At 52.4% G+C, this 23302-nt stretch overlaps 7 protein-coding genes and 1 non-coding gene across 8 annotated transcripts; 4 read left to right on the top strand and 4 right to left on the bottom strand.

Annotated features, from left to right (window-relative positions):
- The first annotated feature begins 863 nt into the window (after window positions 1-863).
- LY79DRAFT_614558 (amino acid permease) lies at window positions 864-3049 on the top strand. Its single transcript, XM_060561979.1, has 5 exons — window positions 864-1110; window positions 1176-1484; window positions 1574-1974; window positions 2039-2337; window positions 2406-3049. The coding sequence occupies exons 1-5, from the start codon at window positions 999-1001 to the stop codon at window positions 2839-2841; spliced, it is 1557 nt and encodes a 518-aa protein (XP_060410128.1). The 5' UTR covers window positions 864-998; the 3' UTR covers window positions 2842-3049.
- Window positions 3050-3593: 544 nt separating this feature from the next.
- LY79DRAFT_695241 (glucosamine-6-phosphate isomerase) lies at window positions 3594-4830 on the top strand (the record flags this gene model as incomplete). Its single annotated transcript, XM_060564812.1, has 5 exons — window positions 3594-3657; window positions 3734-3882; window positions 3967-4338; window positions 4407-4580; window positions 4636-4830. The coding sequence occupies 5 exons, from the start codon at window positions 3594-3596 to the stop codon at window positions 4828-4830; spliced, it is 954 nt and encodes a 317-aa protein (XP_060410127.1).
- Window positions 4831-6447: 1617 nt separating this feature from the next.
- Window positions 6448-9139, bottom strand: LY79DRAFT_565702 (uncharacterized protein). Its single transcript, XM_060558749.1, has 7 exons — window positions 8849-9139; window positions 8726-8745; window positions 8571-8654; window positions 8191-8501; window positions 7725-8127; window positions 7110-7677; window positions 6448-7052 (listed from the first exon to the last, which is right to left on the bottom strand). Exons 1-7 carry the CDS (start codon window positions 8931-8933, stop codon window positions 6808-6810), a joined length of 1716 nt encoding a protein of 571 aa, XP_060410126.1. The 5' UTR covers window positions 8934-9139; the 3' UTR covers window positions 6448-6807.
- On the top strand, window positions 9140-11422 carry LY79DRAFT_639441 (hexokinase). Its single transcript, XM_060562318.1, has 2 exons — window positions 9140-9668; window positions 9725-11422. The coding sequence occupies exons 1-2, from the start codon at window positions 9539-9541 to the stop codon at window positions 11272-11274; spliced, it is 1680 nt and encodes a 559-aa protein (XP_060410125.1). The 5' UTR covers window positions 9140-9538; the 3' UTR covers window positions 11275-11422.
- A 251-nt stretch (window positions 11423-11673) lies between these two features.
- LY79DRAFT_t219 lies at window positions 11674-11763 on the bottom strand. Its single transcript has one exon. It is a non-coding gene; the product is annotated as a tRNA-Gln (tRNA).
- Window positions 11764-15959: 4196 nt separating this feature from the next.
- LY79DRAFT_695228 (epoxide hydrolase) lies at window positions 15960-17554 on the top strand (the record flags this gene model as incomplete). The annotated part of the gene is made up of 4 exons (XM_060564811.1): window positions 15960-16608; window positions 16661-16847; window positions 16903-17188; window positions 17252-17554. The coding sequence occupies 4 exons, from the start codon at window positions 15960-15962 to the stop codon at window positions 17339-17341; spliced, it is 1212 nt and encodes a 403-aa protein (XP_060410124.1). The 3' UTR covers window positions 17342-17554.
- On the bottom strand, window positions 17468-19704 carry LY79DRAFT_695224 (uncharacterized protein; the record flags this gene model as incomplete). Its single annotated transcript, XM_060564810.1, has 5 exons — window positions 17468-17736; window positions 17822-18721; window positions 18812-19056; window positions 19114-19396; window positions 19472-19704. The coding sequence occupies 5 exons, from the start codon at window positions 19702-19704 to the stop codon at window positions 17595-17597; spliced, it is 1803 nt and encodes a 600-aa protein (XP_060410123.1). The 3' UTR covers window positions 17468-17594.
- A 991-nt stretch (window positions 19705-20695) lies between these two features.
- On the bottom strand, window positions 20696-23093 carry LY79DRAFT_523579 (glycolate oxidase; the record flags this gene model as incomplete). Its single annotated transcript, XM_060555552.1, has 9 exons — window positions 20696-20762; window positions 20822-20895; window positions 20971-21000; window positions 21061-21242; window positions 21325-21554; window positions 21704-22234; window positions 22307-22415; window positions 22508-22700; window positions 22785-23093. 9 exons carry the CDS (start codon window positions 23091-23093, stop codon window positions 20696-20698), a joined length of 1725 nt encoding a protein of 574 aa, XP_060410122.1.
- Window positions 23094-23302: the final 209 nt, after the last annotated feature.

The following is a 23302-nucleotide window of genomic DNA, read 5'->3' as shown; positions in this document are numbered from 1 at the left end:
CTGCAGTGGTAACCTTTGCCAACCCAGTACCTGGAGAGGGGCGCCGCCGTGTCGGTGTTGATGGCCTTGTTAGGTAAGGACGGGGACGCGATAATGATATTATGTGGGAACTGGGTATCACGCCTATCACCAGGGAGGGGAAAGCGTCCTCTTCCGACGGGTGGAACGATGCCATTCCCCAATGGCAGCGCAGCGATTCGGATCATCCCCGAATGGACGATATCGGAGCGCATGATATCAAGCCGGGGTTGAATAAGAAAAACAGAAGGACAAAAGAGACGAAACCGGGGGAGAAGCTCGATTGCCTAGCCTCGACAAGAGCCTCCCTTGCTGATGAGTCGAGGTTACCCCCGGCCCTGGCGGGACCGTGGTATCTCTCTCCGCATTCATGCAATCCCGGCGGGTCAAGATGGAGTGACTGACACGGGTTCGGACGAGTTAAAGGGTGCTCCTATAGGCGGGGTTGGGAGCCCGGCCCGGCTTTGACCGGGTGATGTTGCTCCATTGATATCATCGACCGAGGCTATTCCCCCCCCATATGTCTCCCGTTGCTTGTTCGTCTTGCTAACTGGACACTAGCTCCATAATATAGTCAATATGCCCCATCCTGTACTCCGTATTAGAACAACACTAGAAGATACATGCACCAACAGCGTATCAGGTCCGCGGCAAACAACGGCTCGTTTCCGGGTTGTCCTCCGGGTTGTCCTCCAGTTTCGTTGACCGGTGCGATCGTCCAGCGGGGGGGCCTGGCGAGGTGCTATCAATTGTGGACTGACGGTAATCTGGGACGAAAACACCGTAAGGGTCGTGAGCATTGCACCGCTTCAACCATGGATATATGTCTATTGCGACGCCCAGGCCCCCCCCCCCCCCCTGATGCAGCTGGAGTTCACGATGGGCACGCGATCACGACTGTCGCTGATTGACGGTTGATTTCTTCTGTCTTGTCTGTAACTAGAACAACCGCAAGGTGAAAAAATAAAAGACAGACCACAATGGCGGAGACCAAATCGATCACAGACATCTCGTCGAGTCCGAGAAAGAGCCTCGATGCTGCTGCACCGGAGAAGAGCTTCGATGCGGACGAGGCTCGTCTGGCCCAGATGGGTACGTTTCCCCCCAAGTCCATCAACATCATCCGGCATCGCGTTGTACACTGACGCTCTGATCAGGTCACACGCAGGAGCTGAAGCGTCACTTCAGCACGCTCAGTCTCATCGGTCTCGCGTCGACGACGACTATCTCCTGGACCGGCCTGGGTCTCGGCCTCATCACCGAGATCAACGCCGGCGGCCCGGGTGCCGTCATCTACGGCTTCATCCTCGTCACGCTGCTGCAGTGCTTCCTCGGCGCGTCGCTGGCCGAGTTCGTGTCATCCTATCCCACCGAGGGCGGCATGTACCACTGGATCGCCGCCGTGGCGCCCAAGAAGCTGACCGGCGTGTTGAGCTTCTTCACCGGCTGGTTCAGCGTGCTCGGCTGTGAGTCGTCCCAGCCCCCCTCCCCCCTACCCCCCCTACCGATTGCTTTTTCTTCATACTGACGCTTGAACCCCCCTCCCCCCCCCCAGGGATCTTCACAACCGCCTCGACGAATCTGATCTACGCCCAGATCCTCATGGCCATGATCGCCGTCTATCACGGCGACCTTGAGATCCAGGCGTGGCAGACCTTTATCGTCTACCAGGGCTTGAACCTCATCACGGCCGCCATCGTCATGTACGGCAACAAGATCATCCCCGGGCTGAACAAGTTCTCCCTCTTTTACCTGCAGATCGGCTGGTTCGTCGTCATGGTCACCGTGGCCGCGTGCGCGCCCACCCACCGCAACGCCGACTTTGTCTTCCGCACCTGGATCAACAACACGGGCTGGGAGAACCAGGTGGTCTGCTTCATCACCGGGCTGGTCAACCCCCTCTACAGCCTTGGCGGGCTCGACGGTGTCACGCACATCACCGAAGAGATGCCCAATGTGAGTCCATCTGATGTTTCTCTGACGCGGCGTTACAAGACCATTACTGATGCCTGGAACACAGCCGTCGCGGAACGCGCCCCTCGCCATTGCCATTACGCTCGGCATCGCCTTCGTTACCGGCCTCACCTACTTGGTTACCCTCATGTTCTCCATCCAGGACTTTGACGCCCTTTCCACAACCAACACCGGCTTGCCGCTTGCAGAGCTCTTCCGCCAGGTCACGCAGAGCGCCGGCGGAGCGTTCGGCTTGACCTTCATCCTCTTCATCGCCCTGGGCCCCTGCGTTGTCAGCTCCCAGCTGAGCACCGGAAGAGTCTTTTGGGCCTTCTCCCGAGACGGCGCTATGCCCTTCTCCAAAGTGTGAGTTTGCTCGCGTCCCCTTGCGCAGCAGCCTGAAATCCGTCAAACTGACAGATCCCGTCTAAAAGATGGTCGAAAGTCCACCCCAAGTGGCAGATTCCCATCAACTCCCAAATGGCCGTCACCGCCATCGTGGCGGCGCTCGGGTGCCTCTACCTCGGCTCCTCGACGGCCTTCAACTCCCTCCTCGGCACCGCTGTCACCATCAACAACATCTCCTACATGTTCCCCATCCTCACCAATCTCCTCACCGGGCGCAGGAACATGCACCGCGGCGTCTTCCACATGGGTCCCACCCTGGGGCCCATCGTGAACGGCATCACGGTGTGCTGGCTGACGTTTGCCATCGTCTTCTTCTCCTTCCCCTATGTTATGCCCGTCGAGCCCGCCAACATGAACTACACCTGCGTTGTTGTCGGCGGACTCGCTATTTTGGTTGGTGCGTGGTGGTTCAAGGCCGGCACGCAATACAGCGAGAAAATGCTCCAGGCGAAGGAAGACTAAAGTGTCATAGTTGTAACAGGAATGATGAAGAGTGGTATTTTTGGGATGTTTGGTTGACCGGGGAACCCCGCGATGGAACGCTTTCTGCAGCATTAGAGATCGTGCTCCAAAGATCGACATATGTAGAGAAGACATCCTTTCCAATCGTGTACGGCATTAAACCGCAGTGTCGTCTGAGTAGCCTAGGCTGGTTACAGTATAAAATTATGGTTTTCAGGATTCGCCAAATGTTCCATGGAATGTGACGTGCAGCCGTGATGCGTGCGACCAACGCACCACTCCGCAGCCCCTCCCTCCTCTTCCCATGGTAGTGGTACAGGCAGGCACCTAGTTTACTTACATGGAGAGACCCAGGCCTCCGGTACTCCCGGGACCAAGCTAGCTCATCTACCGGATATCTGGAACGGGCAACGTGGGGTTGATGGGTCCTAGAGGGCCCTCATCCACGAAATGAGTCTAAAATGAGCTACCGGTGATACCGGCGGGGAGACACCGGCAACCGGGCAATTCGCCGATACTTTAATGAGTGATGTTAATTTGGGGACTCTATAACACTCCAAGGCACTGAAATGATGAGGCAAGTCAAAAGGACCATCGGCATCTTCAGGACTGCTGCTTACCCTCTTCCACTTTGCCTCCTTTTCAACCAGAAACATAACCTGCAACAGCATCTTTTTGATACCCCTAACTTTCTCACTTACTTACTTCTCCACCATAACTTGAATACACATCGAAGAGCAAGACGAATCAACATGAGACTAATCATCAGACCCGATAGCCAGTCCGCATCCGCCCACGTCGCCCACTATATCCTGGGTATGGCCCCTCCCTCCCTTTGCTCCAGTCCGACGAAGGTCCGTTACGCACAGCATAGCCTTCTAACAGCTATCAGATCGCATCAGGACCTTTGGCCCCACACCAGAGAAGCCTTTTGTTCTTGGGCTCCCTACAGGCAGCAGCCCCATTCAGATTTACGACATCCTAGTCACTGAATACAAGGCTGGCCGTATATCCTTCGAAAATGTCATTACCTTCAACATGGTACGTCCTGATGACGGCGCATTATATGAGCGCCATGCTACATATTATGTCTCTATCTGAATCCAACCTAATTGTCACTGTCAGGATGAGTATGTTGGGCTTCCTCAGGCACACCCAGAGTCATACCACAGCTTCATGTTCCGCCATTTCTTTTCCCAGGTGAACGTCAAGCCTGAGAATGTCCACATCCTCGACGGCAATGCGCCTGATTTGGATTCCGAGTGCGCTGCCTACGATGAAAAGATCAAGGCCGTCGGCGGCATAGACCTCTTCCTTGGCGGCGTCGGCCCGGACGGCCACATTGCCTTCAACGAGCCGGGGTCGAGTCTGGCTTCCAGAACCAGGGTGAAGACGTTGGTCATGGACACCATACGCGCCAATGCTCGCTTCTTCGGCGGCGACTTGAGCAAGGTCCCGCAAATGGCGTTGACCGTCGGAGTGCAGACGATTATGGAGGTAAGAGTTTCTCTAAAACGAATGATCTTGCGCGGGGTGGGACCCGACTGACGGGAGTGGTTGACCAGGCGAGGGAAGTCGTCATCATCGTGAACGGAGCAAGCAAGTCCATTGCGCTCCAGAAAGCGATCGAGGGCGGAGTGAACCACATGTGGACGCTGTCGTGTCTGCAACTGCACCCCTACTCGATGATAGTGGCAGATGAGGATGCGACTCTGGAGTTGCAGGTGAAGACGGTCAAGGTGCGTGAGAATCCCGCGTCATCCCAGTGAAATGTTTCTGACATTCGTTGCTAAGTACTTCAAGAGCATCGAGAAGGTCGGACTGGGCAAAGGTTTCGAGCAGAAGCTGCCCCTGAGACTAAGGACCGTATCTCTTGCCAGCCCTCCTCATACGCCAGCAGATAACGAGGCGGCTTTCGTTGAAGATCACCTTGTGGAGTTGACGCCGGATAGTATGTCATCTCGCATGGCGTCGTGGCCCGTCATCTAGACACGGCCCTGAAGAGATTTAGGGAAAGCATTCGGACCCCTTGCAGATACGTCTTATGTATCTATGAGGTGTCGTATGCCAGAATGATTTGATGGCTTTATTTGGGCTTCAAGCAGACTTTAAAAACGGTTATTTATGGATACAGGGGCCTATGGCCTTGTATTGTGTGTGTGTAGAGCTTCTGCCAATGGCGACTTTCACTTTGGAGGCCGGCCGGCTGGCCGGCCTGCTAATTCACTACCGAACAACACCTCCCGCTGCTACGCAACTTCAAACCTCTAGGCAACGTTAGATTAATGCTATTAATGCTTTTTGGTCACTTCGTTAGCAGTCAATAGGCACTTTGGTCACGTGAATTTCAATTCTTTAGCAAGTTGGAATCTGAAAGCAAGGGTGTATTGTTGCACCTTGGGTATTGAGTACCTAAGAAAGACTTTCCCCCTCTCACACCTAAACAGCCTAGATGAATTTGCCCTTGGGCAATTCTCCAAACGCCGCAATTTGACTCCTTTGTTGTTAGCTGTCAACACAGCTATCGACCAGGCCGTTGCCGCCGCTGCCGCCGTCCTCCAAGACCTCTGCGTCGCCCCATTCCAGCTAGACTGATGTTAAAGTACCACTACTGCCGTTATAAAACGTCCTGAGCATTGTTGCATATTAACTTACGTAGCCCTAGCTTCCCTATAGGTTGTTTTGGCCTTTATAGCTGCTGCTGCTACCTCTATAAGGTTAGTAAAGGATGTAGCTATCCCTAGATGCTACAGGAGATTCTCTCCTTTATTTAATCTTAGCCTTCTTCTTCAAGATCTTGGCCTTTGCCTCTGGGTTAGTCTAGTCCTTGACTAGAAGTTTAAGGGTAAAGATGACTAATTTCTCTCTTGTTGACTAAGAGAGGCTAAGGAACAAGGTTCCTCTGTTAACCTTGTGAAGGCCAAGCTCTTTAGTAAGAGTGCTAGTTACCTAGGGGTCCCTATACGCTGTACGTAGTGTGTAGTAGTTATATAGCTGTAGTAGCCCCTAGGGGTTTTCTACAGTTATGTGTAAGCTTAATGTAGGGGGGCAAAGTTAATAGTTGTGTGTGTGTACTTGCCTAGGGAAGAGACCAAGCCTAGCTTCTGCCTTTTTATACCTAGCTATAGCTGGCAAGGTTGCTAGTACGGAAAGCTATCTCTAGGACTGTTGTTAGTATATAATGTAACTTGAGGCGTAAGGTTTTTGATAACCTTAGTAGTAGTAGAGTTATTATATAGCTTATAATAAAGCCATTATAACCTTAGTTGTAGGTTTAATAATGCTATTATTATAAGTACTATAGCTTGCCTGTAAACCTACGTAACCTTATTTAACAGCGTTACTACTAACGTTCTAGTGCCTAAAGGTTATTTACGCTGTAGTTAAAGTAAAGTCAGATTTAGCTGTTACTATACGTTATTAGGTATTTGTAACAGGCTATTGAAATATAGTGGTCATGAACAATAGGTCTTGTATTCAACAGAGACTGAATCTTGGAGAACTATTTTTCTGCGTTTCCTGAGGCTATCGCCAGCTAAATAGTCACCGCTCCCTGAGACACTTCGCTAACCTTAACGGTTGTGTTGCCAGTCGCAGTGAGGGCCTTGCAGGTGGCTGGCACTGTCCTGTGACATGTTCTATGCCATATCAAGATATTAAGATCTAGCACAGGCCAGAGGTGGCCTGTATCAGGTTTTACATACTGTGATATTACATATGTATTGGGTGAACTGCACTAGACCACTTATGGAGGTTTAGAGCGACTATATTCATTAATTCATGGATACAGTTGCTGTACACCCCTATAAGCAGTCTAGTGGAGTTCACCTGGTACATATGTAATACCACGATACGTAAAAGCTCAATACGCAGCAGCTCCGACCTGTGCTATATTTCAATCTCTTATACGGTACCGAAACGGTTATGTATGAAAGATTGGGGAAGAAGACTATGTGGAATTAGCGCTCAGCCGCCCTGGTTCTCATACGACCACAAGTTGTAGCCAGCCTGAAGGCTAGACTGGTCAAAGATGTACCACGAGTTGTCCAAGTTGCGAATCTCTTGTTCAAAACCCTCGGCATCCCCCGACGCAGGCGTGTGAAGTCCTTGAAGCTTCTGCTCGAGCCGGGCAGCCAGCATTCCCCGCAGGCTGGGCTTTGGCTCGTACATCTCCTTCAACCTTTGCAGGTGAACGCCTACGTTTTCTAAATCTGTGCACGGTGCGTCAGCTTTGGCAACGCGCTTTTTCGTGATACGATGAGACTTACCTTCAGGTTCCCCTACCCCTCCGTCAACTCCTTGAAGTACGATAAGAGCAGCCCACGTGATCATGACCAAATCCCAATTAGACCATATCGAAGAGTCGCATATCTGGAGTTTGACGGCCGCTCTAGCAGAGACCAGAAGCTCGTGCTGCTCTTTTGGGGTCGTGTTCGAGAACAGGTTGCAGCCTCTGGCGGGGTGGTATATGGACAAGACAAGGAGTCGATGCAGGATATACTGCCGGAACACGAGCTTCTTCTCGTGCTCGGACTCAAAGTCCTTGTCACTAAACTCCACGAGCCAGTCGTCCAGCTGCCGCGCCCAGTCGCGGATCACAGCGCCGTCAACCCCACTGAACGAAACAGAAGAGATCTGCGCCACGCTGGGCTCGGTTTCGAAGCAGGACCAGATTGTCGGAAGGCCCCTCCCCGTAAAGTGAGTTAAACCTGTGTGCATCATCCTTGACAACCGATATAGCTGATCCTGCAGTGGGATCTTCAGTCTTGGAAGCGGCGCTTCGATGGGAATGACAGGACACGACAGGTGGATTGACGCATGTTCAAGATCCACGATCTGGAGATGTTAGTGCCGCACTCAACAGTTGCGAAAGGAGAGCATACCTGCAGCCCGGCGAACAACCGTCGCCACTCGCGAGATCGCTCATCGGTATGAGAGGGACAATGCTCCAATATGAGACGGTACGCGAGGGATATCCAGACCCCGGTCTCTTTCACGACAGCTTCCCTCAGCAGGCCGGCGAGTATGATACCCAACACCGTTTGAAACGCCCATTCTTCCGCGGAAGCCTTATCGTCGGGAGGCTGGCCGACTTCGCTCTGCGGTATGCACAGCTGGGAGATGGCGCTGCACAAGACGGTGAAATAATCCGGCGCCAAGAGGGCAACGTCTGGTGAACCCCTGATGCTGGAGCAGTAGAGCATAGAGGCCAGCATGAGTGGTCTTGGAGACGAGAACGTCTGTTTTGTTGGGAGAAAGTGCAGCCCCGGCATGGACTCGTGGAACCTGCAAGACATTAGCGTGAGCGGTCCGGAAGGTAGCTTGGGGCAGGTAGAAGGGCGGACATACGACAGCCATAGGCGCTTGATCATGGCCTTGTCCCATATGTTTGAGCTGACATTGGAGGAGCAGCTTCTTCTGAGCACAGATACCGCACCCCACAGAGCGCCGAGTGAATTTTCCCCAGGCGTCCCAGGCTCCAGTACCGTCATCCCTGGAGACGGAGGCGATTCGGGCTCATCGACATTGCTGAAGGGCGGCAGCCCCAAGTGTTCTTCGATTCGTTTGAGACGGAGGAAGACGGACTTGTTTAACAACGGGCTCTGCTCGTTTGCCTGCAGAAGGGACGCAAGCGAGATACTTTCACGATGCGATGCTGACTACAACAAGACATCTGTCAGACGAAGCCGCAGCATAGACCAGACGGCGACAGGACGAGGGGAACGTACGTTGGCTCGCGGTACGAAGACGCAAGGCACTCCTGCCCGTAGGCATCTTCGACATGTGGACCCATTTTCGATTCTACATTTCATCTATATCCGCAATGGGGAGGGGCCCCGTCCATCAGAGCTGAGACTTGGCAACGGGTGTCGACTAAGCATACCTTTTGTTTCCTGCAATTGACTGAGTCGGCACACGAGCATCAGCCACCACAGCCACGGAACAACCAGGGAGGGTGGGTGTCATTGCGGAGGGGGGGGGGGGGGGGGGGGGGGTTGCGGCTTACCACACGCCTTCCGGGCTTTGCTCAGGCCCGACTCCTCCGGCTCAGGCCGGGTCACCATCTTGTCTCTCGCCGGCTGACTTGACATTGTCAACAGCTTATGCACTAGCACGACTTCAAGTCCCACTCTATAGTGTACAGAACGGTTGCGGAGAGCGCAGGTTGTTTGCGGCTTTCCTGTGCCCGTAATTGCTGGGCTCTGTGGGGGAGGGACCGGCGAAACAGGTAGGATCGGGGTTGAGTTTGTTGTTCACCGGTTGCGCCGGGGACCACCGGCTTTTTGAAGATTCGACGGCTAATGCTACGAGCGAGTCTGGACCTGGCCCTTGATAGGCCGAAGAACCGTCATTGGAGGAATTTCTGGGCAATTTGGACCGGCCCACCCGGTAAATCCGGCCCGTGTTTGCCGGGTCGTGATGTTGTAAGAGGCGCGCGGTCGGATGAACAGGTGCAGGTTTTGCTGCATCTCGACGAGATGGCGTTCCTCCGAACGCCGTCGCTTCTCATTCCGTGTCCCCAGCCTCCGGCGCGAACTCCCAGGACTTTGCCGCAGATGTTTGGGTACTTGATCGGGTTAATCTGCTGAGAGAGGTGTTGTACACCCATGAAACCCGCACCCCCCAGCTTTCGAAGCCAACACTGCGTCCCAACCAGCACCGTAAGCGCCCTTCTCTGCTGAAAATCGGCGTCCAAATGTCTTTCGCCGAATCCAGGGAAGACCGGGTCCCCGAGTCCGTAGCTCATGCCCGGAGAATCGCACATGATTTTGACTTCCCAGCGGAGGAGGTCCGTCGCGCGACATGCCACTTTTTGCAACAGCTTAGTCAGTACCCAATACTTCGTCTCTCCCATTGACTTACACGCACTAACATCACCCAGACGAGGGGCTCCAGCGGGATGGCACATCAATGTGTCAGATTCCGTCCTTTGTGACAAACCTTCCCAATGGCTCCGAAAAGGGCGTTTGTATGGCCATAGACCTCGGCGGCACCAACCTAAGGGTGTGTTCTGTCGAGCTGAACGGGGATTCCACATACTCTCTTACTCAGTCCAAGGCGGTGATCCCAAGAGATCTCATGAGCGCACCAACCTACAAAGATCTCTTCAGATTCATCGCCTTGCAGATCAAGACGTTCTTGGAAAAGCACCGTCCCTCGGACTTGGAGACATGGGCCCGCGTGCTGAAGGAGGAGAGCATTACTGAAGAGGCGCGAAAGAAGCACTGCAAGAGCTTGGGCTTTACGTTCAGTTTCACCTTTGACCAACACGCCATCGACAAGGGCACTCTCCTCTACTGGACCAAGTCGTTCGACATCCCGGATGCAGTAGGACGCGACCCCTGCGCCATGTTGCAAGAAGCCCTCGACGAGCAGCAGTTGCCTCTGTTGGTCACCGCTCTCGCCAACGACACGGTCGGCACTCTGGCTACCCGTGCCTATACGTCGCCGGGCCAGTCTAGCAACGCTGTCGGCGCAATCTTCGGAACGGGGACCAACGGCGCCTACATGGAACGCATCTCGCGCATCACCAAGCTGCATTCCACAAAGGCGTTCCGGGACGCTGAGCCGGGTGAGATGATGGCTCTCAACACGGAGTGGGGTGGCTTCGACAACAAGCTCGAGGTGCTGCCGACGACAAAGTACGATCGCGAGCTGGACCGGGACTCGGTCAACCCCGATGATCAACACTTTGAGAAGAGGATATCCGGCATGTACCTGGGAGAAATACTCAGACGGATCCTCGTCGACCTGATCCAGACCCAGCCGGGAATTTTCGAACTCGAGGTCTCTCGGGGTTCATTGCTCCACGTGCCCGACAGTATCGACAGCTCGCTCTTATCTATGGTGGTCAAGGACGACACTCCCGACCTGGAGCACGCACGCGGCGAAATATCAAGAGTGCTGGGAGCCACTCACGTATCGACGAACGACGCGAAAGCCATCAAGATCCTGTCCGAAGCGATTGGTCGGAGATCGGCGAGACTATCCTCTGTGGCGATTGCCGGGGTCGCCCTCCAGTCTGGGATTTTCGAACCAAAGACCGTCGCACAACCGCTTTCACCGTGCTGGGGTCTGGGTATCAATGTCCTCAAGCCCATCCTCTACGGCGTTCAGACCTTTTGGAGGTTCCTCGCAAGCTGGCTCCGGGTCAAGGTCCGCATCACCGTCCCCAAAAAGCAGTCTGCGAGCTCGGCGGGTGGCTCTGGGGGTCAGTGTACGAGTGAGCGCGAGAGCGAGGTCGAAGCCATTGATATTGGCGTCGATGGATCTCTGGTTGAACACTTTCCCAACTTTGAGAAGCATATTCGAGAGGCTCTTGGAGAAATCCCCGAGATCGGTGACCGTGGAGAAAGAATGATCAAGATAGGGATGGCTAGAGACGGCAGCGGCGTTGGGGCTGCGCTGATCGCATGGGCGGCGAGATCGTAATGGATGGACTTTGGCCAGCCATCTCGGGGCTGGGGGGGTGCTTGAAAATTAAACCATTAGAGGAATAGAGAGTTGTGCTAGACGTGAAGACTATAGGCGTGGTTCAGGCTGCCACAGGAAACTGTAGATAGACCGCGTATGATGTGGCCAGTTAATATCATCTTTTACCCAACGGAGCAAATCAGACCGGTTTCGTTTGGCTCAATCCATTGTTCTGTCATGGTGGCAACAGTACTTTAAAGTCATTCATATTCAAATCAAGAAACAACTAACGTTGTAAATCATGTATTAAGCAAAGGAAATCAAGAGGAGAGAAAAATAAAATAAGGGAACAATGATGACTGGGTGAGAATTACACCTAAGTGGATAGAGCAACATTTGAAAAAAGGGCAAAACGAGAGGTCGTGCCCGGGTTCGAACCGGGGTTGCCGGAAGTAGCGATTTTGATGTAATCAAAATCCGGAGTGATGACCACTACACTACACAACCGCTGTCGTTATTGACTGCAGGTGATTTACCTTGACTTTATAAATCACAGAGTGTGGAGACACCCCCACATAGAAACGATGACCAATCAATGATATACATGTACTCAGTGGCAGGGGTAAGTTAAATACCCCAGTTAGGTAGTATCGCAGCACAGTCCAGCTAGCTAGACCAGTAAACAGTACTATAATGCCCACTACTGAAATAAGGAGGGCCCGTGCCCCGCTACGCTGCTCAGGACAATGCATTCTATGCGGTTGTCTTATTGTCGCTGTGGCTGCTGTCTGTGCTGGGGCTGCCCGGCGGGTCTATCTCCTTGTCCTGCTGTCCCCCTGCAGAATCTCCTTAGTCTAGAGATATACGCTGTAGCCCCCCCCTGGTCTACTGCACTGTCCCCTGCACCTCCTGCTAGAACAGCAGTACTAGCTAGAGATACCGCACTAGTAGCTTGCCTACCTTGACCTCCTTGGCTTTCTCCATGACGACGTCCTTCCTTTCAACAGCTAACTAGTATATAAAAAGCATCCAGCTTGCTTTAATAATTGCCAGGTATATTGCTGTGTAGTTTGTCACATTGACCTAACCGCCGTCCTTGTTAATATCCATAAGAGCAAGCGAACTAAGTAAGACGCTCTTGTAGTCACCCTTCTGGAGTGGGTGGTTAGGAACGCAAACTAGCAGCTTGACTGCTGCCGGGAAAGGTTAGGAAATACCTGCTTCCCTCCTAGAGTACGTTACCCACTGTGTGTATACTATATCTCCTCTTAGCTCTCTCGGCTGGCCTCACTTCGTGTAGTCATTGTAGAACACCCAGCCCTCCTCTGCCATGATGCTGTTATGCACGAGCGCGTTATAAGTCAAAGCACCCACTTTCCGATCACCCCCACATTGCGATCACCCAAAAACATCGCCATTATAATAACCACTACCTTATTTAATTAACTACTAACATTATCTAGATACTATAATAATATAACTTTTAGCCTTACTAGGTAATTTAGATACACTAGATTTATCTATATTACTTTTAACCTTGCCTACCTTTATCTAGGCTTACTGTACCTCTTTAATTATTATAAACTTTATATTAGTATCTATATAAATAGCCTTCTGTTTCCTAGATATACTATTAGTAACCTAGGCTTCTAGAAGGCTAATTTTTTACTAGGTAATAGGTAGCTTATAGGACTTTTCTTAGAAGCCTTTTTTAACCTTTTTAAATAGTTAGCGTTATATAATAATATTTTATTTTAGTTAGCTAAAGAGCTATAGTTAGTCCCTAAGGTCCTTTATTTTCCTTAGTATAGACTACTTTACTATAGATAAGGCTAATACTTATCCCTCTATATTATAGGTATCTTAGGCTATATAGGTATCTCTAGTAGCTACTTTAAGTAGTATTAATAGTGTTATTAATAATAATATTACCTTTTAAACTAATAGCCTATTTATAAGTAGCTTTATAGCACTAATAGGCTATAACCTAGTGTATTTCTAGCTACTTTTAATATTACTAATAGTTAGACTAGCTAAGTAAGCCTTTTAATAGTAAAAAAAAAAGTTCTTTTTACTTATAATAGTAAAGTTAATTTACTAACTAAGATATCTAAGCTTTTTTTAATATACTACCTTAATAAAGCTAAAGACTAACTAGTTAAGTAGCTAAAAAATATAGAAAATATATAGTAGTAAAAATAATAAATAAATATTATTAGTATAGTATATCTATATAAAATCTATTATTATATAGCTCTTATACTTATCTAAGATAAGTAGTTTAGCTTAATTAAGTTAAAAAGGCTTAGTCTAAAAAAAAAGACCTTTTATAACTATTTAATAGTAGTATTATTAATAGTCTATTTATTCTCTATTACTATAAACTTTTATTTATTATATAAAGTAAAATTAAGAGAGAACTACTACTACTAGACTATTTTACCTTTATATATAACTAAGAGATAAATAAGAATACTTTTAGTAAATATATACTTAATAATAAATACCTAGGCTTATAATCTAGGCTACTTTTTCTTTACTACCTTTATTATAGCCTTACTTAGCACTAGCCTATTATTACTTTTACCTTTAAGAATACTAGTCTTATCTATATTATATCTATTAGCTAGTTTAATAGCCTAAATATAAAGTATAATAAGATATTTAAACTAGTCCCTAATAACCTTAGTAAATACTTTATTAATACACCTTAAATTAATAAATTAACTTCTCTAGACCTTAATAAATAAGTTCTTTTAAATAAAGCTATCTATTTACTTTTTACTTAAAGGTTAAGTATCCCCTATAGTATAGAGGATATAATAAGTAAAGTCCCTTAGTTATTAATAGGTTAGTAGTAGCCTAAAGTTAGCCTAGGTAGTTACCTAACTAGCTAGGCTAGCCTTCTAGGTAGCTAGTAGTCACTAGAGGTCCTTAAAGGCATTAGCCCTCTTTTAGGTGCTAGATAAATAGTTCTAGAGGGTAGTAAATAGGATACTATAGGTCTTAGATACTTAGTGTATACTACTGCTAATAGTAATAGTATTTATTACCTAGGTAATCTTTAACTTAGTATATCTAACTATAGGGTAATAAAGAATAAATACTAAAAAAATAAAGTTATTTAGATAAGAACTATAGAAGTAGTAATAGTATATATATAGTGGTTGGTGGTGGCTGGGGGTGGATATGAGGTGGATATGCATGATTGCAATGTGGGGGTGATCGGAAAGTGGGTGCTTTGACTTACGGCATATCTTATAGCTGCTTATTTCAACGGTAGCCCTGCTCACCCTTCCACCCCCTAAATCCTAGGACAATACGCTCGTGACAAGGAGCACCCACAGCGCAACTCCCACCATACTACCTCCCGCTGCCGACCGGCCAGAGCTGCCCTCGTGCGTCCCCGTGATTCCACTGCCTATCCCGTTTCTGGCGAACGTGGACGTCTAGTCAGTGGTTTTGAGATGCCGAATAATGTATCTATTTTAACCCCTTGACTATGCCTTGCGCCAATCGACACAGTCAGGACGTGTTCGGAAACTTGAATAGAACTTGGATAACGGAGGTCACAATTCTGAGTTTGAAGGGTACCCGTGACTGGTGCTATCATGCCCTCAGTAAAGTTTCAAGTACCCGCAGGTCAACAACCATTCTTTCCGGGCCCAACCTCAAGACACAGCTTTAAGGGAGCGGATGGCCGACGTAGGTCAGCGTAGATACACTAACAATATCGAGGGATTTCTAAGCTTCACCGTGTATTTGTCATCTTTGTAGCTAATTTGAGAGTCGTGTAGACTGTAACGCTTTTCCCAGAAATGAATAAGAGTAATAATCCGTGAGGAAGTGGCAACTGAAATGACAGACTCTTGCGGTAATGTATTAAGTTAAGGGACCATTGGAGAAGCCTAGTAAACAACTACTGAGGCAAGTTGATTGCAGGCGTTGGTATCGGCGTATTCAACTTGTTACAGTTTCGCATAATCTCGTTGCGAAGCTACAATGAACCCGAGCGCCCGCGAAGTGAAGTAGGAAATTGCCTGATCCTTGGAATATCTTACAGGACGATGGCGCGGCTAGATAATGTAGTCTTTTTTTTCAACCCCTCGAGTAATGCTGCACGAGGTTTCACGACCGTCGCAATACGCAACAGATACCGGACCGAAACGTCCGTGCTTCAAAATAAAATTCTAATAAGTCGTGAGAGACTGTGACTAGTTAAGCCGGCAATACATCTTCCAAACGTTGCGGATAGCCCGGATAGACGTAACGGTGTTTCCGGATTGCCGAACATGGAGTCCCACTGTTACTGTATCGCGTCGCTACGCCATATGCAAGGAGGCGCGGATCTTTAAGTTTCATCGGGCTATCTGTATTTCTAGCCCACCAATCCCGTTATGCGTTGGACTTTTACGCATTCGGTCTTGTCCGTGTTCCGAGGCATCCCCGCATCGTCTACAGTGTACACAGAACGAGGGGTTCAATGCCAAGGAATGGAGTCGCAACATATGCGGAGGGGCATCGCTGGCATTCGGCTCGAAAGTCGACTCCGGTGCCGAGCTGCCATAAAGTCGCCTCATCCTGCGCCGTGAGCCCAAGCAAGATTGAATAAACCATGCAGGCAATTTTACCTTGTTTGCCATACAGCTCTGCGATGTTTAAACAGCACTTAACCGCTGCGTCATCAACTCACTGATTCCACCATGACGCAAGCGTTCGGCACCCTCCCCGGCGGGGTTCTCAAGACACCCGAGAAGTTCACACTCCGAGTCCCGGATCAGGATCTGGACGAGTTCAAACAGCTCCTACAGCTGTCCAAGATCGGCCCTGAGACGTGGGAAAACAAGCAGGATGACGGACGCTTCGGCGTCACCCGCGACTGGCTCATTGGCGTCAAAGACGCCTGGCTCAAGTTCGACTGGAGGAAGCAAGAGAACCGCATCAACTCATTCCCCAACTTCAAGGCCAAGGTGGAGAACGCGGATTTGGGAACCCTGGACATCCACTTCACGGCGCTCTTCTCAAAAAGAAAAGATGCCGTTCCGATCATTTTCATGCACGGGTGGCCGGGCTCGTTTCTAGAGTTCTTCCCCATCCTCGATCTGTTGGTGAAGAAATACACCCCCGACTCCCTGCCGTACCACGTCATTGTGCCGTCGATACCTGGCTACGGACTCTCGGCGGACTCGATCCCCCTGGACAAGCGGACGGGTCTAGGCCCAGTGGCGGATTCCCTTCATCAGCTGATGCTGGACTTGGGATTTGGCGGAGGCTACGCCGCTCAGGGCGGTGATATCGGGAGCCTCCTGGCCAGGGCTATGTCTTGGAAGAAGGAATGCAAGGCTTTTCATCGTGAGCAATGCCGGGCGATAAAATGTCAGTACTGATACTGACGCAAACTCAGTCAATATCCTAGGCCCAACAGCGGACGATTTGAGCAAATCAGAAGAGCTTCCGCAGCAAGACCTTCAACGCTTGCAGAAGGCGGCAGCGTGGGTTAAAACGGAAATGTCGTACGCCCTGACGCATGATCTCAGGCCAGCGACTATCGGCTTAGTCTTGTCTACGAATCCGTTGGCTCTAATGGCTTGGTGAGATTGAGGCGTCTAGATCTGGCACATAGATTGCAGTACTGACGCGTGGCAGGATCGGGGAAAAGTACTTGGATTGGGCGGATAGTCGGCACCCCCTCCAAACCGAGACTATTCTTGAACTGGTCAGTCTGTACTGGTTCACGTCTACCTTCCCCAGGAGCATCTACCCATACGCCCAAACGGCCGAGGGCTGGAGTTCTGGAACGTTAAGTTCTGTACCCATAGCAAAAGAGACGCCGATGGGATACTCGCATTTCGACGGTGAGCTCAACTTCATGCCAAAGCCGTGGGCAGAGAAATCCTATCCGAACCTTAGGCTCTATCGCACGCACGACAAGGTAAACCAGCTCAGAATTTTGGATGCCATCAGTCCGCAGCAGAGGGCGCTGACACGCTTACAGGGAGGCCATTTCGCTGCGCTCGAGCAGCCAGAGTTGCTGCTGCAGGACGTGGAGGATTTCCTCGAATCTGTGCAGGTCATTGAGACGTAGTCACCCAAGGTGGTTATAATGTCCGGGGCGTTCATTAACCAGGAGTATACCCTCCTATCGCTACGCGTGGCATAGAAATTGGTCAGTGAGGGATTTTAAGAACACAGTTTACAAAGTTCCAAGGTATCTAGGTCTAATAGAGACAGACAGCTGAAAGCATAGGATGATCCGAACGCCATATCCTTTTCCAAGTTTATGCAACCGAAAAACAAACTCCTGTTGAGAAATCAAGCCTGAAAATAGCAGTCCGAAATCAGATTCTTTGTACGCTGACTTCGGGCTGCTTTTGTTCCTTGACGCCTTCGTAGCTGCCCGGCGATTGCGTCGCTTGCGAAAAGGCTAAAAATCTGTCTGCTTTAGCAACGGGCGCGTACCTGCGTCTTCGCTGCCAATATCTGTAGTCCTACGTGTTAGAATCCGAGAAAATGGAACGCATACATAATCTCTGGGTATGTTGGCCACAAAGAGGGGGGGACTTACACGAAAGCACCAATGATACCAGCGAACACGACAACGCCGACGCCGACGCTGATGCCGATGACGACCTTCTTGTCGACCCCGCCAATCTCGCCTTCGGCGCCTGTGGGTGCCTCGGCAGGGTTGGTCCCGGTGGCGGACGGAGTGGAAGTAGGAGGGGGTGGGGGAGTGTACAGCTTGGGTGCTCCGCTAGTCGATATCAAAGACTTGGCGCCGGAACCGAAATCGACAACGCTCTGGACGGCGGGTTGCGTTGCTGCCGGAAAAGTGGCCTTCTCGCCGGACGCCACGGCTGTGACGAACGTCTCGGTCGCGACAAACTTCCTCAGAGTCTGCAGCTGGGGCGGGCAGTTGATGAGGCCCGTCGCCAAGCACTCAATGGCCGTGTAGGTGACCTTCTCGCTCAGCGTCGTCGTCGTCAGCAGCGCCGGGTCCTTCTTATCCACGGTCGTCGTCGTCGCAGTTACGGTCGCCGCCGCCGCCGCGGTGGAGGGCGCTACCCGCCGGCTGGCGCAGCCGCCGCCGAGGGTGGTGTAGAAGATAGCGACCTGCGTGCTCGGCACGGGGCCCCAGACGCGGTCTCCGATCCGCACCGACGCGCCGGCGGCGGCGCCCAGGGCGAACTGGTACGCGTTGACGGCGCGCAGCGCGCAGCCGTCCTCGTCGGGCGCCGCGAGGGCGGTGACGTTGGTGCTGAGCTCGGCGACGTTGGCGAAGACGCCGACCTCGACGCCGGCCGACGCGCCCGGTATCGTGAGGGTCTTGTTGAAGATCTCAAGCTCCCTGCTGTCGACGGGGGTGGAGAGCTGGATGCCGGCGCTGACGCCGACCCGGAGGACGGCCTTGAGCACGACGCCGGCGCTTTCGACGACGACCGGCAGGAACTCGAAGCGACCGCCGTTGCTGGGTTTTTTGTTTTATTTTTAGTCACTGTGAGCTTAAATGTCCCCCCGAAGGAGGTTCTGCTTCCGAGTAAAGGGATGGGCGACTTACAAGTTCACGCTCGACACGTTCTTGGAGAACAGGGCAATGTCGAAGCCGACTCTGTCATCCATCCGGATGTGGAAACCGCTGCTCATGCGCACCTCGCTCTCGACGCTCAGGATGAGATCGACGGCGAACACGACGCCGAGCTGCAGGGCGTCGCCGACCTTCGCCCCCAGCGGCGTCGTCGAGGTGTACAGGTTGAGCTTGTAGTTCAGGCCGGCCGACAGGGTGGTGTCCAGCTGCATGTACAGCTCCAGGTCGTCGAAGCCGAAGCCGAGCCGGGCCTCGGGGAAGTCCGGGAGGTCGACGTCGAACGTGATGTTGAGCGGCGGGAAGTCAAAGTCGTCGGCGTCCAGGCCGTCCGACAGCTTCGACGCGACGCCCCCGACGTAGTCCTTGGCGTACGTCGTGATGTTGTCAAAGGTCTCGGCGAACTCGCTGCCGATGTCGCCAAGCACCTGGGTCGTGTTGAAGGTGCCGTCGATGGTGAGGTGGGCGACGGCCTCGCCCTTGATGTAGCACCGCGCGCAGACGATGTTGATGCCGCCTTGCACCGTGACGTTCTCATTTCCGACCTTTCCCGCATCCTCACTTCAAGAAGTGGAAGATCAGCCGTCAATGCTCTCTGCTCTCACAACAGGTGGTGAAGTGGAATAGCAGACTTACAATCTGAAGAGGACTGCGTTGTCAAAGCTTGTGTCCAACGACGTGCTGTTGCTGAACCGCTCTTCCCTCCCTTCGACTCTCGCATTCTGAAGGTGTCGTCGGATCGTCCGCAGCGTTTCCAAGGCCGTCTGACCGGGGCTGTTCTGGACCGTCAACTCGACCGGAGTCTGAGCCGCAGCAAAGGTGCATAGCAGGGTGATTGCCCATAGCAGGGATATACATGGTGTAAGCATCACAACGGTGTTGAGTTTGCATAGGAGATAGGTTGATCCAAAGCATCAAGCCAGGATAGAGTGCCTGGGTGAGGATGGGGGAGCCGGGCCATTTTTCAATGGTTTGCACCCCAGTGTCCGTCGGTTTGACGAGCTTAAAACCGTTGGAACGCCGCGAACCAAGTCTGCAGACGGTTTGAGGGGCAGTTCGTGCGGTTGGTTTGGTTTGCAACATTGTGATGTTGCGGCCGAAATGCAGGGGTTTTTTCAGCTGCTGTGGTTGCATGACTAGCTACAGAACCGGGGTTGTCCTCGCGATCCCGCAGCCTGACGATGAATGAGATGAAGAGAACATTCCGGTGCAATGCGACGCGACGCATGCTGGCGATCCATTGCGACGGTGACTGATAAGCTCAGTAGACCGGCGTTGCACACAATAACTTATTGGCATTGAGTGATTCATTCCTTAGTGCAGATACTCAAGAAACGGAATAGGTGTATCAACAGGTGGGCCGCCATCGGGCCAGAAATGGTTTCATTCACAAGCTGCTTAGACGGCGATGGATGGCTGCAAATAGAGACGGGCAGCAAACATGGGTGAAACATGATGTCGTGAGGCACAGGTTCATCGCATCGCACGTGTTGGCTTGAACAACTACATAGTAAGAAGCCCCCCCTTTCGATATTTGGAAACCCCAAGACCCAGCCTCGTGGCATCGGCGTCGGGGGGCATGTAAAGGAGGATAAAATAGAAACAAGGAGGGCGTCCCGCGAGGCCCCCACGTTGCGTTGGCTGCAACCAGATGCGACGCGACCTCCGCAAATGCAGGACGCGGGTTTCAGACCCTCCTTTCGAACTATTCTGGACGTTGGTTATTGAGTCGCAGCCAACATCGAGATCAGAGGGGGGGGGGGGGGGGCAGTTTAGGATGAGGATGCAAATTCTTGATGTCTAGCCGAGTGTTGGCTCTTTTTCAGTCCACGCACCTTTGATCGTGAGATCGCGAAGGGTTCATCTGGCCGCGGAAGCCTTGGAACCGGCGGGGAGATCAAAGACCTTGCCCGGGTTCATGATCCACCTGCGAAATGGTCAATCCCACGAGCATGCATCGGGAGGCGAGGGAATGGCCGAACATACTTGGGATCCACGGCTTGTTTCAATGTCTTCATCAAGTCGATCGCGTCGTTTCCAAGCTCGTCTACCAGACAGTCCTACCCACATCGTGTTAGCTGGTGGTCAACGAATGCGGGCGAGCAGCCCTCCCGGGGCGCGGAAACTTGTGATACCTTCTTCCCGATGCCAATCGCATGTTCGCCCTGCACGACACGTTTAGAAAACAGCACAGCGGCAACGGAGGAACAAACACCCAAACCCACCGAGACCGTCCCCTCCATCTCCAGCGCCCTGCTCATCATGTCATGGACGCACTTGGCGACCGACGCCCGCTGCGCCTCGTCCTCCGGGTCGTACATGACGGTCTGGTGGAAGTTCCCGTCGCCGACGTGGCCGATGACGCTCGCAAAGAGCCCCAGCTTCCCAGAGTCTTCTTTCGACAAGTCTGGCAACACGGGGTTTTGTCACGTCAGTCGTCGCAGCCCACCGCTTTTGATGGAAACAGGGGAGAAGAAAAACAAACTCACTGATGATCTCGGCCAACCGCGAGATGGGTACGGCCACATCGGTCGACCATAGCGAGTATCCCTCGGGCTTGATGGACGTCATCGTCCACAAGGCCTCCTTCCTCGCCGCCCAGAGGTCCGCCTCTTCCTGTTTGTCCCTGGCGAAGAATATCTTGCCCGGCTTGAACGGCTGCACAATCTCCTTCACCCGGGCGATGTCTCCCCTGATGCCTTCGGTTGTCCCCGCGAATCTATCAGGTATTAGAAAGAAAGAAGAAGAAAAGAAAGGAAAAAAAAACGACAGACAGTCAGTGTCGTCAAAAACAAAAACAAAAAGGTTTGAACGCCGATCAAAGGCCATCCCTCCCCGGCATAGCAGCCGCTTAATAAACAAACTCACTTCAGAAAGAGCGCCGGGCTCTCGTCCCACGCCGTCTTCCTCACGGCCTCGCTCCCGTGCCGGTTGATGACGCGCATCTGCACCTCGTCCATGAGCTCGAGCGCGCCGAGCTGGACCCCGGAGCGGATCAGCCGCGCGGCCGCGCGCGCCGCCTCGTCGACGGTCGGGAACGAGACGACGGCGACGCCCGTGTCCCGCGGCGCGACGGCGAGCTTCAGCGTGGCCTCGGTCACCATGCCCAGCGTGCCCTCGGCGCCGACGAACAGCGACGTCAGGTTGTACCCGGCCGAGGTCTTGCGCGGCCGCCGCCGGGTCTTGATGACGCGGCCGTCGGCCAGCACGACGGTGAGGTTGACGACCCAGTCCTTCATCGTGCCGTAGCGGAAGGCGTTGGTGCCGCTGCAGTTGGTCGAGACCATGCCGCCCACCATGGCCGTCGGGGAGGGGTCCAGCGGGAGGAAGAGGCCCGAGTCCTGGATGGTCCGGTTGAGCGTCACCCAGTTCACACCCGGTTGGACGACGACGTCCATGCTGGAGCGCAAGGTGTCAGAAGGCGGCGTTGTCTTGGAGGGGATGTATGGGGGGGGGGGGGGGGGTCGCGACTCATCAGGGTGGAAGGCGATTATCTTGTCCATGTGCACAAAATCGACGCAGATGCCGCTGTAGGGCGACGAGAAGCTGCCCTCGATCGAGGACCCGGCGCCGAACGGTACTCGGAAGCTGTCAGCTTCTACCGGAATAGCACACACGCGCCTTCATCGGGGGAGTGGGCGAGGCGTCAGCTGGCGAGCACATCAAACTCACCTATTGGCACGCTATGCCTGTTGCAGATCTTGGCTATCCGGGACACGTCCTCCGTCGTCCTGGGATACACGATGGCGACTGGCCGTCCGCTCGAGTTCGACGTCGACCAGTCCGAGTGGCCGTGCAGCTCAATCTCGTCCTCATCGAAGCTGACCGCGTCTTTGCCCAGTGCTTCCGAGATCTCGTCGGCCGCCTGCACACGCGTGAGCTCCCCCTCATGCTAAGCAAAAAAAAAAAAAAAAAAGAAAAAGAAAAAGGTCTTGAACCAAAAGCTTACACGCAGCATCTGCTTCCGGTTCGCAAAGTTGACCCGCGACAACTTGCTCTGGGACGTCGCGTTCGGGGCCGAAGCAGCTGACCGGCCGAGCAGATACCCCGCCAATAGGGGTATGGCGCCGAGGGCCAGCAGCTGGAGGGCGATGAACCGGCCGCCCCTTTTGGACGACTCAGAGGAGGCTGTGTGAAGGAGCTTCGAGTGTGGTGGTTCAAAGGCTGGGCCGGACAGTCCGTGGCGACGTGCCGGGGACCGGTAGGGAGCGGTGCTCCTCAGGCGGGCGCCGGAGCGCGCAAAGGCGCGAAAAGCCATGACGGGTCAGATGCGGAGTGTGCTCGAAAAGGAGTGGAATTAACAGCCGGTATATTTCTCACAAGCTGAACAGCTTACGCTTGCGTAGACACGGGCTGCTGGGTCACCAGCCTGGTGGCCGTGGGAGAAACAGGCTGGTAAGAGGGCGTCGGCCACAATGGCTCTTAATCAATCGGCCGCAACTGAAAACAGGAAATACCAAACCTCGG

Source organism: Colletotrichum navitas (assembly GCF_030913465.1).
Source record: "Colletotrichum navitas strain CBS 125086 chromosome Unknown LY79scaffold_73, whole genome shotgun sequence".
NCBI lineage: Eukaryota > Fungi > Ascomycota > Sordariomycetes > Glomerellales > Glomerellaceae > Colletotrichum > Colletotrichum navitas.
Note: the sequence above shows the minus strand (reverse complement) of the source record. Positions and strands in the feature narration are given on the sequence as shown.

Excerpts from the sequence above, each read along its gene's own strand:
- LY79DRAFT_614558 (XM_060561979.1), top strand. The coding sequence starts at position 999 with ATGGCGGAGACCAAATCGATCACAGACATCTCGTCGAGTCCGAGAAAG. Across the intron at positions 1,485-1,573 it reads CTGGTTCAGCGTGCTCGGCT|GGATCTTCACAACCGCCTCG; the intron begins GTGAGTCGTCCC and ends CCCCCCCCCCAG. Across the intron at positions 1,975-2,038 it reads TCACCGAAGAGATGCCCAAT|CCGTCGCGGAACGCGCCCCT; the intron begins GTGAGTCCATCT and ends CCTGGAACACAG.
- LY79DRAFT_565702 (XM_060558749.1), bottom strand. The coding sequence starts at position 8,933 with ATGTCAAGTCAGCCGGCGAGAGACAAGATGGTGACCCGGCCTGAGCCG. Across the intron at positions 8,746-8,848 it reads CAAAGCCCGGAAGGCGTGTG|TCAATTGCAGGAAACAAAAG; the intron begins GTAAGCCGCAAC and ends GTGCCGACTCAG. Across the intron at positions 7,678-7,724 it reads GGTTGTTCGCCGGGCTGCAG|ATCGTGGATCTTGAACATGC; the intron begins GTATGCTCTCCT and ends TAACATCTCCAG.
- LY79DRAFT_639441 (XM_060562318.1), top strand. The coding sequence starts at position 9,539 with ATGTCTTTCGCCGAATCCAGGGAAGACCGGGTCCCCGAGTCCGTAGCT. Across the intron at positions 9,669-9,724 it reads CCACTTTTTGCAACAGCTTA|ACGAGGGGCTCCAGCGGGAT; the intron begins GTCAGTACCCAA and ends AACATCACCCAG.